Consider the following 14,240-nt stretch of genomic DNA (forward strand, 5'->3'; position numbering starts at 1 on the left):
GATCATCAACAGATTATTTTTAAATCCAGCTGGTATGGACGATCAAGCATGTCTTGTCTTTGAGTTTAAGTACATTTTTTTTTTATTGGGTGAACAGAATATTCATGGAAACCTTGAGGTAAACACGCCTCTGATCACACAGTTAAAAATTTAAATCTACATTTATAGCTGTAACTAGACAAATTTAATAATTTCTAGTAAGCTTTTCATGCAACACATATAAATATAATTTGTACACGATAGTATTACAATTTGTTGGATGCAACTACCAGTTTATAATGACTTGTTTTCCCAAGCATCAGTGTAATTCTGTACACAATTATGAAGAAAAAAGTGACACATTACAACTCTTTCTGTGCATGAGTGCATCAGTGTTGTGCATGAATTTGAATTGCAATAATATATACAGCCTGAATTTAAAAACATAAAATGACTGTGTCAATGCTTTTAAAATCTATCCAGGGTTTATCGTTGTGATGTTTTGGCACATTTTCAGTGTGAGCAGATGTTTGGTGTTTAGCAGGCCTACTTTATCTGCTTACAGCCAGTCAGCAGTAGACACGCTTCTGGTCTGACAAACTTGCGAAGAAAATTAATCCACAATCTCCTATTTGTCTCAGACCCCACATCGTCTCCCCATTTCAGTCTCTGTATTCTTTTCGAGGGTTGAGCCCTGTGTGCCGTCCTCATTTGCCCTTCACCATAGTGGAGCGCAGTGGAAGAGTGCCCTCTGCCCATGAGTCGGGGTACTGCATCATCTTCTTCCAAAGACTGACTTCCTCTCCAACTGAGTCCATTTCCACTTCCTCTTTTCCTATTTTTACAGTGCCTGCAGGAGTGAAGATTACATGAATATAATCCTGAATGTAAAATGAGTGCAGAGTCTTTTTTACTATTAATGATGGCAAATTGCTTTTACTTTCACATGGGGGGAAACACATGGAAGCCTTGATAGTGCTTCAGCAGTAATCTAAAAATAAGCGTGTCTTTCTCACAAAGGCAATTATGCAACTATTTAAACTAGAAAAGGGTATTACTTTCTCTTTTTATTTCAATTCCACTTCACTCTAGTGTTAGGCCAACGTCTAGATGGGTAGGAGTGCAACATGAAAAATAATAATTAAAAAAAAAGTACCCAAACCAATTCAGGGTGAAGGCCAAAACAACCAACAAAAGAATCTACTGCCTCAAAAACCTAAACCATCAGCTTTAGTCCCATTTACAAAAGGTGGATTATTCTATTTACGATACTCACAATTAACCAACTGAGGAAATAGGCCTAACAAGATCTCACAGAAGAGCAATTGTGTAAGTAACCCACAAAGGAGAAAGATCTGATAAATTCACTTCTGACTGCCTTAAAAGCCAGGTGAAAAGAAACGTCATGCATTGAATTCTATCTTTTACCTTCTCCGGAGCTGAGACGGACTCCTCCCAGGAACTCGTTGCTCAGCATGGCTTCTCTGTCCCAAACGGTCAGCTCCAGACACATCTCCTCCAGCTGCTCCAAAGCCAGCTCCTTGTACACAAATGTGTGGTCGTAGTGGGGGTTCAGGTTCTTCTTCACAACTGGAGTCTTCCTCTTTGTGGTCTTGGTCTTAGTCGGGAACAAGTACCTGCAGAATCATAAATAGAGGGAAGTCTTGAAAGAGAAATGCTTGTTTGGGGATGCAATGTGTCATTTTAAGACTGGAGACTTTATCGCTAACCCTTTAACGAAGCTATCTGAGGTGTCTCCTGGTTTCATTGCCATCAAATTCTTTGCCTCTTTAATTAGGACCTGCAGTTCTCCTCTCTCAATCACCGACTTTTTGCCTGAGGAGAAGACCGACACTCTTAGAAAATCAAGACAAAGTGCATCAAACACAGTCAGAGCTTCTTATCATAGTCTTACCTTTGGTTTTCTCAGATGTTGGCTTTTTAGGGGAGACATACTTCAAGGAGATCACCAACTCTCCTTTGTACTGAGCAAAAGCTGTAGATGACACAGCAGGTGCTGACTGTAAGAAAATACATTATAGTATTATATTTAAGACACAAGAAACCCACAAGAAAATACAGGAAGAAAAATCTAATTAACACTAATAACTACAATAATAACAATAACTACTAATAAACACTTAATGTAGACAAAAATATTTACAAAAAGGTTCCTTTAATTTGGTTATTAGTCATAAAAAAAAAGAAGTGTGCAATTAAAAATTGAGTTTTTAACTTGACCAAATATGTAATGGATTCTCACTTTCTAAATGACCTCAAACACAATCTTAGTGTTTACACATCAGCCAACATATTGATAAAGATACAGTGCCTTGCGAAAGTATTCGGCCCCCTTGAACGTTTCGACCTTTTGCCACATTTCAGGCCTCAAACATAAAGATATAAAACTGTAATTTTTTGTGAAGAATCAACAACAAGTGGGTCCCAATTATGAAGTGGAAACGAAATTCATTGGCTATTTCAAACTTTTTTAACAAATAAAAACTGAAAAAGTGGGCGTGCAAAATTATTCAGCCCCTTTACTTCAGTGCAGCAAACTCTCTCCGAAGTTCAGTGAGGATCTCTGAATGATCCAATGTTGACCTAAATGACTAATGATGATAAATAGAATCCAGCTGTGTGTAATCAAGTCTCCGTATAAATGCACCTGCTCTGTGATAGTCTCAGAGGTCCGTGTAAAGCGCAGAGAGCATAATGAAGAACAAGGAACACACCAGGCAGGTCCGAGATACTGTTGTGGAGAAGTTTAAAGCCGGATTTGGATACAAAAAGATTTCCCAAGCTTTAAACATCCCAAGGAGCACTGTTGCAAGCGATAATATTGAAATGGAAGGAGTATCAGACCACTACAAATCTACGAAGACCCGGCCGTCCCTCTAAACTTTCAGCTCATACAATGAGAAGACTGATCAGAGATGCAGCCAAGAGGCCCATGATCACTCTGGATGAACTGCAGAGATCTACAGCTGAGGTGGGAGACTCTGTCCACAGGACAACAATCAGTCGTATACTGCACAAATCTGGCATTTATGGAAGAGTGGCAAGAAGAAAGCCATTTCTTAAAGATATCCATAAAAAGTGTCGTTTAAAGTTTGCCAAAAGCTACCTGGGAGACACACCAAACATGTGGAAGAAGGTGCTGTGGTCAGATGAAACCAAAATCGAACTTTTTGGCAACAATGCAAAACGTTATGTTTGGCGTAAAAGCAACACAGCTCATCACCCTGAACACACCATCCCCACTGTCAAACATGGTGGTGGCAGCATCATGGTTTGGGCCTGCTTTTCTTCAGCAGGGACAGGGAAGATGGTTAAAATTGATGGGAAGATGGATGGAGCCAAATACAGGACCATTCTGGAAGAAAACCTGATGGAGTCTGCAAAAGACCTGAGACTGGGACGGAGATTTGTCTTCCAACAAGACAATGATCCAAAACATAAAGCAAAATCTACAATGGACTGGTTCACAAATAAACATATCCAGGTGTTAGAATGGCCAAGTCAAAGTCCAGACCTGAATCCAATCGAGAATCTGTGGAAAGAACTGAAAACTGCTGTTCAAACGCTCTCCATCCAACCTCACTGAGCTCGAGCTGTTTTGCAAGGAGGAATGGGCAAAAATGTCAGTCTCTCGATGTGCAAAACTGATAGAGACCTACCCCAAGCGACTTACAGCTGTAATCGCAGCAAAAGGTGGTGCTACAAAGTATTAACTTAAGGGGGCTGAATAATTTTGCACGCCCAATATTTCAGTTTTTTATTTGTTTAAAAGGTTTGAAATATCCAATAAATTTCGTTCCACTTCATGATTGTGTCCCACTTGTTGTTGATTCTTCACAAAAAATTACAGTTTTATATCTTTATGTTTGAGGCCTGAAATGTGGCAAAAGGTCGAAAAGTTCAAGGGGGCCGAATACTTTCGCAAGGCACTGTATATATCGGTGAGAGCCAAGATCTATACAGGTCAGGCTCTACTCCTCACAGCCAATCAATAGCTTCACCTTGTTTTGATTTGCTTAGACTTTTGGGCCACTCATTTTGGGCCACTGATTTTAAACATGCTGAAGTGCACTGGTGATCGTGATCTGATCAGCACTGATTAGTTCTGTCAAATATGGCAGTCAAAAACACTTTGTTAGCTTGTCAATCAACTGTGTCCTTTATGTCCGTAATACCTCGGTTAGTTTCAGCTAATGACCGCTGTTCCTCCTTGTTTTTATACCCATGCTATGTGCAATTTTAGCACACACGATTTTGCTCTCTTTTGTTCGTTTGACAACTCACTTGATTGCCAGACTTCTGTTTTCTCTGACAAACGTTATTCAACATAGCATTAAACATATTCGTAGCAAAAGTGTTTATAATTGATACAAAAGAGGTACCCGGTGCTTTTTTTGACCTCTAGTAGCGCTATGCAGCAATATTTTACTTCTGGGTCCCCTTTTTGTTTAATCGCATGTGCATGCGGGTGACGAGGTTCACATTCCTGCCAATGGTTTCACACTCTTCCACAGATCTGCATATGACGGTAATCAAACACCAGCAAAGACAGGGAAGAAGAAGACTGCTAGCAAGTAAACATGTATGCAAACAACGCAGGTTTCAAACTTTTAAGAAAAATTGGTTATGTTTTATGAGGAAGGAAATGCATTTAACACGTTTGTTAGATCTCATGAGAAACACTGAATGTAAACAGAAACTTTGATTACAAGAAAACGGACAAATGACACCTTTCAGTCCCATTTCCTTGAGGGGGTTTACATTATTTTGTCTAGACTACACAATATGGATCAAGAGGTATTCTGTGGAGTTTTTAACCAAGTACAAGAAAAGTCCACAGGGTACTCATGGTACGCAAAAGAAAACCACATCCAGTTTCCCTGATCTACCTTCGCCATGAGAGCCACGCGGTCCTCGTACGGGGAGTCGAGGTCTCGGGTGTCCAGAGGGATCTCCACCTCTCCAAGGAAAGCGTTGCGGCTGAAGCGACCATGATGCCAGACTGATATCAACATGGAGCGGGTGAACAGCTGAGAGCGGCTGATAGAGTACTGGTAGTGTGAGATGAGGGAAAAAGACAAGATGGATCAAAGGCCTGTCTCAATACTGAAACATATATATAATTGCTCTGGTGCTGAGGGGGTTTTAAATAAATCATGGAACGGAGATTAAAGCAGAAGATGAATTCAGATCTTATCAGAAGTTGCATCTAAAATCTTCTAAATAATTACATCCTATTTAAAAAAAGCATATCCAAAAGTCATAGTTTTGTACAAATTGATTCATCCAGCTGCTGCCCTTTCAGCAGCTTTGTTTGTCATTGGATTTAAACCGATTCTACATTGAACTAAAATCAATATTTGACAACAGCTATTCTAATCTGCAATGTCAATATCAATCTTAAAGTCTCTGTAGGTGTGGTCATTATTTGCAGGCGGTATGGCACAAGGTCACTAATCAGGGAGTGTCATTAAATCAACAGAATAAGGTTAACAGTTGCGGTATAGTTAGAGAGGTGCCAGTTATAATCACACCTTCAGTGTTTCTTTGTAGACGGGGTTGACCGTGTTTCTCTTGATGCTGGTCTTCCTTTTGCTCTGGCGAGATTTGTCAGGGAGCAGATAACATTTGACGTAACTGAAACACAAAAACAGAAAGATATTTCAAACAGTGTTTCTCCTGGACATGGCTAGTGGTTCTTTTGCTGCATTTCCTGAAAGCTATGGAAAGAAATATCTGTTGACATTGAAGTTCCTGTGAAGCTCAGTAATCACCTCTGGGATGTGACTATCAAGACTTTTGTAAACACCGCAACTTCTTATCTAAACTGATCAAAGCTGTGTTAACATCACTGAGGGGTGTGTGTGCTGTAGAAAAATGTCAAAGCCACAATCTGCACTCTGAAGGTCAAAGTTTGTGCAAACTGTGCTTGAAATGATGTGTTTTGCCTCGTGGAGCTTCACATTACAGCTACGCCTGGAAAACAGGAAAAGTTTTTCATATATTTACGGGTGGGAAAGGTGCCGTGAGGCATCGCCGTAGGCCAGCCCAAGGCACTCCTTGATGAAGACGTGGAGGTTTTGGGTGTGTTCGTCGTAGCTCATAGAGAAGATGAGGTCTCCGCTCACCTCCACACTGCTAAAGTCTCCTGCCTCACTATAAATACTCATCATGCTGCCCAGTGTGCTCTGGAGGATACATACATACAAGTTTCATTGACACTAAATATTGACATTTAGATATTATTTGGACAGGCATGCTCTAAAGGCTTAATGCTGCAGATCACAGTTTAAAACATATATAAAAGTCATATATAACACATACATGCTGGAGTGTTAAGAGAAAGGACTAAACTAATAAGCAAAGATCAGGATGTTTTTGTCAATATCTAAATCGAGATAACTATAGACACATTTTGGTAGACTTTACATACCAATTTCACCCGTCCTAACTTGCTGGAGGATATCCTGAGGTTATAGATGCTCGTTCAGATTACCCAACATCAGTTCCGTTCTGACAGACATAATGAGCTGCTCTTCAGAGAGCCTTTAGAGGACTAATGCAAGCGGCAAGAAATGTCAATACTTTACCCTTGAGCTATTCAGGCTGTAGGGGATCGAAGCCATTGTCTTTTTATGAAAGCTAACCAAGCTGTCAATATCTTCCTCTTCCTCTCCATCTTCCTGTGGCAACATAATACACGTTTAGAAGGCTGATCATAGACAAACAGTGGGATTTTTACCCTCATTAGATTTGTGTTGTCAGCAATAATGAGGGGTTATTCAAAACAATAAACAAATTTTAGTCAAATTACAGTCAAATTAAATATCAGAAGAATGAATGACAATAAATTATCTGAAACATCAACTGTAAATGCCAGGCTCTAGTGTTCCTTGTTCTTACAATTTGGTAGTGACATTCAACAAATAACACAGCAAATAATCCACCACAGCAGAGCCAGAAATAGCCTGAAAATGGCCTCAAAAGATCTGAATTAAATGTAGCCACTAAACAAGTTTTGTTTTGAGCAAGAGGCTTCTCTGCTGGAGACCTTCTGCTCTGTCGCTCTTACTATCACTCCTGCTTGGTATCTATATCTAACATCATTCTTGGGCATGTGGAAAACATCTAACTAAAGTGTTACTTGAAGTAGTGTTGGGGATGCTGAAAAATTACAACATCACAAATAGTAGAAGGATCAGTTTTGTGTCTCTACACTGAGGCTTCCTTATTTTGGTGCTCTCAGAATGAAGAAAAAAAAAAAAAAAAAAAAAAAAAAAAAGAGGAAAAGGTTTTACTAATATGGCAAAAAAAATGCACTTCCAGGCAATTAAGTTGATGGAAACATTTTGTAAAGCCTTTATCAAACATTAGACATAACAGATTCATGAGAAAACAGCATGAGAGTCAAGAGTATCAAAACTTAGATTCTTACCTGTATGTCAAGGCCTGGTACAGAATGGCTCCTGTTGACCAGTGAGGCCTTTGATGTGTCACGTCCATCACGCAGGTCCAGTGTCGATACACACTCTGTTATAAACACACATACCAGCAATTAAGCTGTGATACACACAATGTTTGATTGTGGAAGAAGAAGAACAACAGACTTGAACTTGATAATATTAAGATGCTAACCAGGAGGGTTTAGCGATCGTTTGACGCTCTTCTTAAAGAGTCTATCAACATCTATCTCCGGGGTCGGACTGACCAGTTGTACATCGGCTGCCTGTAATGACAGAAACAGGGCGTCACAGTCACAGAAAAAAAAACAAACATAAGTTTGAGATAGAAACATGACAATGTCACTTTAAAGAGTCGTACAGTTCGTACAACTTCCAAGTTGGCACCGTCAACGCTAACGATATCTGCTTTGACTGGAGCGGTTAGACTGGAAACAGTGGACCCTGCTGGGCTGGACTGAACTGAGCGGTTCTCTCTCCTGTGTGATGATACAAATCATTATTAATTACAGCTACAACTTTTTACATTTAAAATAACTTCAAATCGTGTGTTAACTAGTGTCTACATGTCTACACATGTAGAAACTGGCATTCAGGACATCTTGGCAAGATTTGTATGCCATCTGTGGGTTTTACTTTAACTGCAAATAAAGATGAACAGGACAGCACTTCAAGTTATTTATTTATTAACGCATGACATTTCAAGCAGATGATCCCTCATCCATGCAGTCTCCACTATAACACTTCGGTCTTATTTTAGTGGAAACTATGACGTTTAGAATTGCAGGCCAACTAATCCAAATGTATCGTAAAAAAAAAAAAAAAATGTATTGCAATTACTCTAATTTATCTCATCATTGGAGGATTTTTTAAAAAACTACAATGCAGTTTGTATTTACAAATGAACTGACCCAGGCTTGGCTGTCTCAGCCTCAGACTAGACTACTTTACTTGACTGATCATCTATGGGGGAGGAGGGCCAACCACTACACTTCCTGCCTAAAATGTTGCCCTAAAGTTACCGTGTAGTGTTTGTACCTTTAAGAGTAACTCTAGGTGAGTTTACCTTTGTTGCTCAGGGGTCACATGACCAGACTGAGTGTCTGTTTTACTGCTACTTTTACTGTTGTTTTCTGCAGACTCTGTGTCACTATGTGTTGGTTTTGACCAAACTTCCGCCTTTGAAGCAATTGATCCTGAATTCTCGTTTGAATGACTGTGAGAAAAGAAAAAAAAAGAAAAAAAAAAAAAACACGACAAAAGGTTGAGATGTTCTTGATCTGAGTCTGAGAATCCATTAACATTTCTAAAACTGATCCGTGAAGAATGATGACGCACCCTTCATCTGTTATCGGATTTTTCTGCCTGACTCGCGGCACAGGAGTGGGAAGATCAGGGTTTATTTCAGTACTTCTCAACAGCAGTTCTCCTGTTGTCTCACGCTTCTTTGCTATAACACAGAACAACAGATAAAAATCACACTTCCACACCAGTAAAACTAATGGTGCGTTCTTTTTGTCCACCGAAGTCAATCTACGAGTTGTTTTCCGGAGTTACGACCCGGAAGTTGCAAAAAGAACGCCCCCGAGGTCGTATTTACGACTCGTCAAGTCGTCTGAACTCAGAGGACCCCAAGCTCACTTTTAAAGATGGCTATGTCGTGCATCACACTTAGTAAACATTGTGGTTTTCCACAATTTTAAGCACTTTTGTCGTTGTTGTAACCAAATGAAGAAGTTGTACACATAGCGCTGTATACTGCTACCTATAGGCATGTCGCTACAGTCTTATTAGGAGTTAAATACCGCCTAATTAGTTATTTTGTAGCTTGTGCAGCTGAAATTGGCTAGAGACGCTCGGTTGCTATATGACAACAATGGCTTTAACCCAAGTCTTGAGCAGAAAGCAGAGCAGTAACCTAACGTTAATCAAAACGTAATTTTCATGTATCAAACTGTGAGATATATTTGTGTAATATGTCAATAACTGGGTGAATAGAATCCTAAATGTTACTAAAAATGTTACAAAAATCCATCTTTTCTCCGACTCGTAGTATTGTGTGACAAAAAGAATGCAACAACCCGCGGTTATTCGTTTTTCGACACGGATGTGACGTCACGCTCGAGCTACTAATTGCGATTACAAGACAAAAAGAACGCACCATAAATGCTATCATGTTACTGCGGTTTTTAACAAATCTCTCATCCTACTGTTGCACTGGGACTACATTCCAGTGACTGTGGGCATTTCATTTGGCCAAGTCTGAGAGCTGTTTACATTCCTGGTTAAACAGTCAATACCCACTTCCTCTTCCTGTACTCACTCTGAGGTTTCTTTTTCAGAGAGACTCTCACTAGGTCGTGTCCAGGCGTCGTGGAGAACCGGTTGACCCTTTGATCGTAGAACCAGTCACCTGTCCTTTTCTTTAGATCCCTAGAATCCAATATAAATACTTTTAAAAAAGGTCTATATTGAACAGAATTTACACTCATTTATCAGTTAAATAACAGATTTGAATGTTTTTTTTAAATGGTTACCCATCATATGAGCTCAATAATATTTTGCACCATATTGTTACTGTTACGATTTATACATACATTGGCAAAAATAAACAGCTCTGGCTTTTCAGAGATAAATCTATTGCAGTCAGCAACACATGCTACGGTTGGTAATTGGGAGGTACGTTTGCACATTTTGAATATTTGTTGACCAATAACACAAATATCAATGATTCTGTCAAGTTAATGGAGAGTATAAACAAAACAATGTCTTACAACTCTTTGGCACACACGGTGCACAGCCATGATCCTTTGGAGAGGACTGTTCGGCAGTTGTTGCACACATGGTGATTGCAAATCTTACACTGGCTTGAGAACACTGTCAGTCGACTCAGAGGCTCCTGGCATCTGCCACAACTACGCTGACTGTATCTTCCACTGCCACGTTTGGCCCCCTTCCTCTTCACATCCAACAACTCTGTCTTCAAACTCCTGACACACAACAACAAGAATGTTAAAGAACAAGAGAAGTTGTCCTATGAGAAACTTCTTGAGTGGTCTAGTGTCTATAAGTTATTTTAAATATTGCAACTTTTTGTACTTTTCCCTGTATCACACTTGACGACACTTAGATACATGACATAAACCTCATTCATGTTTGGGTTTTACATTACATTAACAGAAGATGTATTGTGGAAGTACATTTTTATGCCAAAAATCCACTAGTCCCAGCTTCTGTTCCGATTCCAAATATGAATATTTGCTGCTTTTCATCATCGTCGTTTGATAATAAATTGAGATTTTTAGTCTTTGGATTTTAGACTGTTGGTCAAACAAAAATTGCAATTTGAAGATGTCACTTTGGGCTAGAGATGAGGTGCAGTATCGGTATCGGCTCCGATACTGCCTAAAACGCTGGTATCGGGAAGTACTGGAGTTTATGCACCGATCCGATACCACGTAATAAAGCCCTAAACAAAATCTACATTAAGGTAGTTTATTTATGGTCTTTTTCCGTTATAACTGACTGTCAAACTTCATAATAAAAGAAAGTTCTGTGGCATTCATTATTTGTATTTTTTCATGTTTCACAAAGAGTTTAACCTGAGCCAGACCGACAAAGATAGAAATCATATCACATCCATACAGGGATAGTAGTATACAGTTGTTAAAACATAATAAAATATATGACACACTGGTATCGGATTGGTACTCGGTATCGGCCGATACGCAAATTCAGGTATCGGAATCGGTATTGGGAAGCAAAAAAAAATGGTATCGGGCCTTCTCTACTTTGGGCTCTGGTACGCTGTTATGGACATTTTATAGAACAAACAATTTATAGACAAAATAGTTGACAGATACATTGATGATTACTTTTTTTAAATGAATTGTTAATTGCAGTCCTAATACATGAAATGATAAATGCTTTCAGTAATCAAGGTAGTGCACACACAAGCATCTGTATATTAAGATAAGATATGAGATCTTTGTAGTCTAGTGTAAATTTGTCTTCAGCACCCAACAACTAGGGCTGGGTAATGTTTTTTTTTAACTGGTGCCAAATTATACTTACATGCACTTACTAGTATAAGTTGTAAAAACAAAGTGTATAGTGAATAATTTTACAAAATACACTTAAGAAAAACAACATTCAATACAGGGTAAGTTAGGTTATACTTGAACTGAATGACTTAGCTTGAATTAGTGATACCTTGAATTGAATGGATTGGTACCTTTATTAATGATAAGTGGGGGAAACTAAAGTAAGTAAGTTACCCATGAAGTACTATTAACTAAAAATTAAAGCTTTCTTCTCACCGCACACGCTGCTCCTCAGCCTGTCTCAACTCCCTGTCCCGTTGCAGCACCTCCAGTATCAGCTCCCGCTCAGAGTCAGACAGGAAGCCCAGGTTGATCATGTCAGCAGCCTGGGGCATTGTGCCTTGAACCATGAACCCTTCGCGCAGGTTAACAGGTTCAGCTCAGTCGCTGTTGCATCTAGAAGATCTCCTGAAAACAAAACATCAGGAATAAACTTTACCTAAAAGCAAAAAAAAAACAAATCACTCTTGACTTTCCTACTGGAGAGCCTGTTTCTCCATTATCTTATGAGGAAACATCAAAGCTCTGCAGTAAAAAGAGGAACTTAGTGACTTGATGTCCTGCAATGGTGAAGATGCAGACAGGCAGAAAGAGTTGTCTAGTTAGTTATTTAAATGACTAAATAAATAAGCAACATTTCTGTCTTCCTGTTGGCTTCCATACCGTGAAGCCTTAGTACAGCAACTCTAGTTTTTAAGTAGAAGAGTTGTAGCCTCTTTCTTGTAGCCTATTTAAAAACTCTCATGTCCATCAGTCAAAAAGGATTACCCATGAGATCTAAATACTGAACCTTCGGCATGTTTTTCATTTCATGAGAGGACAGGAATTAATCTACAGCTGTAGCATTCCAAAAATGATAAACGACTAAAAAGGAACCAGGAGGATTTAAAATCCCACAGAAAGCCTCTGCCCTGGTGAAAGGTTGTTTTGAGTGGGAAAGGGAAAAACAACATGAACTATGTAAGGTTCCCACCCTCTAAGGATACAAGGAACGGGGTGGAGTTCAGTGGCTGAAGTTACCATTTGTTAATCCCATAGACAGTATGTTAATCCCAACATCAAACTGTCATGTAATGTTACCATCTGAAACTTTACCCTCTATTTGTTTTTTGCATCAAAGGAAATTCAAGTGAGGAGGAACGTGTGTGGATAGGGTAACTAATCAGTGGTAATGCTTCAATTCGAAACTGCATTGAAAACTTGACACCTCTCCCCCCATCGTTGTTTGAATGCCTGGAGCAAACTAACTAGCTACTCTAGTACAATACCTGCAGGGCAACTTTTAAAGGCAAAGTTTAACATTCAAGGAAATGGCGCATATGCGTCTGTATGACAGAGAGAGTGAACACACTGGAATAGCTAATCCTTTACAAACACTTAGTTTAACCAAATAGGGAATTCGTTTAAAACAAACACTGAGACGGAGAACTGTAGTAGCAGGTTTTGTAAAAGTGTAAATGTCATTAACAGAATGAATATAACAAACATGAAACTCCAAGACAACAAATCATACAAATCTTGTTTTTGTAGATCACCAATCTTTGATAAACTAGCTATGTCGAAACTTGGAGTAGAACTTTGCTGAGCTGCTAACGGCTGCGACTCCAACGGTCGAACCTTTATAGGCTACGTTACGTTATCAACTGAGAATAAAATAATGCTAACGTTACTCCATAGTCACTTCATGATTTCTTTATTAAAGTTTGCTTTTATCTGACTGTGAAGGCTGAAGATTTGGGGAAACGATTCGATTATTTTACTAAGTGGATAAGTCTGAAATCGGCTGATAAATAACACAAAATAGAGCTATGTTAAATAAATAAAATGTCACACACCTGTTGTTAAAAGTCGACTGTACCACCGCTACACGGCTTGCGTCGCTACGGGCGACAGCGAGATATTCCTGACAGAAAACACAACAAAAACGGTTAAAAGTAGCACGCATACAGCGCATTTTAAATGATTGAATTTATGTGTAGCTATAACCTGCACGGTTTACTCACTTTGCTTGTCGGCTATATCCCTGCCTTTCCAACTTCTTCTTCTTGCCTCCCGTGTCCAAAAACAGTTGACTTTGTGCGCTAGAGGAGTCCCGACACTACCGGAAGATAAGGAAAGTTTGCAAGCAGCAGACAGGCAGGAGCGCCTCTCCACATTTTCCATGACAGGTACATTTCCTTAGCTCTATTTACCACAGGAGGGCTGGATGTGGAAAAGTTGACCCATTTAAACAGTCCATTAATTTGCTCTGCTCCCTTTACCCTCCCAAACATAACGCAACAGTTTCGGTAACTGCAGAACTTTTACTTTTGAAGATTTCTTTTTTGACCGTATCAGATAATAAATGTGAGAAATGCTAACAAAAAAGGCACTACAGATGGTGTGTCTGTATAGTTCCCTATTATACACTCATGCCATTATTTATTGTCAAGGCGTATGCAGAATGATGGTAGAACACATTGTTAAGCTAATGATTACTTAGCCTATAAAACCTGCCTGCAGAGGAACAGTTCTGCAGTCTCACCCAGACTTCACAACAAATATCTAGTATCCAAGAGGTCAGTATGAGATATTTTATCTCCCCCCCCCAAAAAAAATACATTAACCTTTTTCATAGGGTCTCTCGTCCCCATTGTAAATACCATCTTATTATAAAATATTATAGATTTATGGCTGA

At 39.2% G+C, this 14,240-nt stretch overlaps 1 protein-coding gene across 2 annotated transcripts; it reads right to left on the minus strand.

Moving 5' to 3' along the window:
* Window positions 1-58: 58 nt before the first annotated feature.
* sytl4 (synaptotagmin-like 4) lies at window positions 59-13,729 on the minus strand. 2 transcript variants are annotated; one of them, XM_039813946.1, is made up of 18 exons: window positions 13,567-13,729; window positions 13,399-13,466; window positions 11,780-11,971; window positions 10,235-10,450; window positions 9,784-9,893; window positions 8,799-8,910; window positions 8,527-8,676; window positions 7,822-7,939; window positions 7,636-7,726; window positions 7,436-7,530; window positions 6,591-6,683; window positions 6,010-6,188; window positions 5,535-5,637; window positions 4,890-5,051; window positions 1,895-2,000; window positions 1,710-1,815; window positions 1,408-1,616; window positions 59-829 (listed from the first exon to the last, which is right to left on the minus strand). In XM_039813946.1, exons 3-18 carry the CDS (start codon window positions 11,911-11,913, stop codon window positions 687-689), a joined length of 2,127 nt encoding a protein of 708 aa, XP_039669880.1. In that variant the 5' UTR covers window positions 11,914-11,971; window positions 13,399-13,466; window positions 13,567-13,729; the 3' UTR covers window positions 59-686. The 2 variants fall into 2 exon arrangements, with proteins under 2 accessions (XP_039669880.1, XP_039669881.1); XM_039813947.1 differs by lacking the exon at window positions 8,527-8,676.
* Window positions 13,730-14,240: the final 511 nt, after the last annotated feature.

Source organism: Perca fluviatilis, chromosome 10 (genome assembly GCF_010015445.1).
Source record: "Perca fluviatilis chromosome 10, GENO_Pfluv_1.0, whole genome shotgun sequence".
Lineage (NCBI taxonomy): Eukaryota > Metazoa > Chordata > Actinopteri > Perciformes > Percidae > Perca > Perca fluviatilis.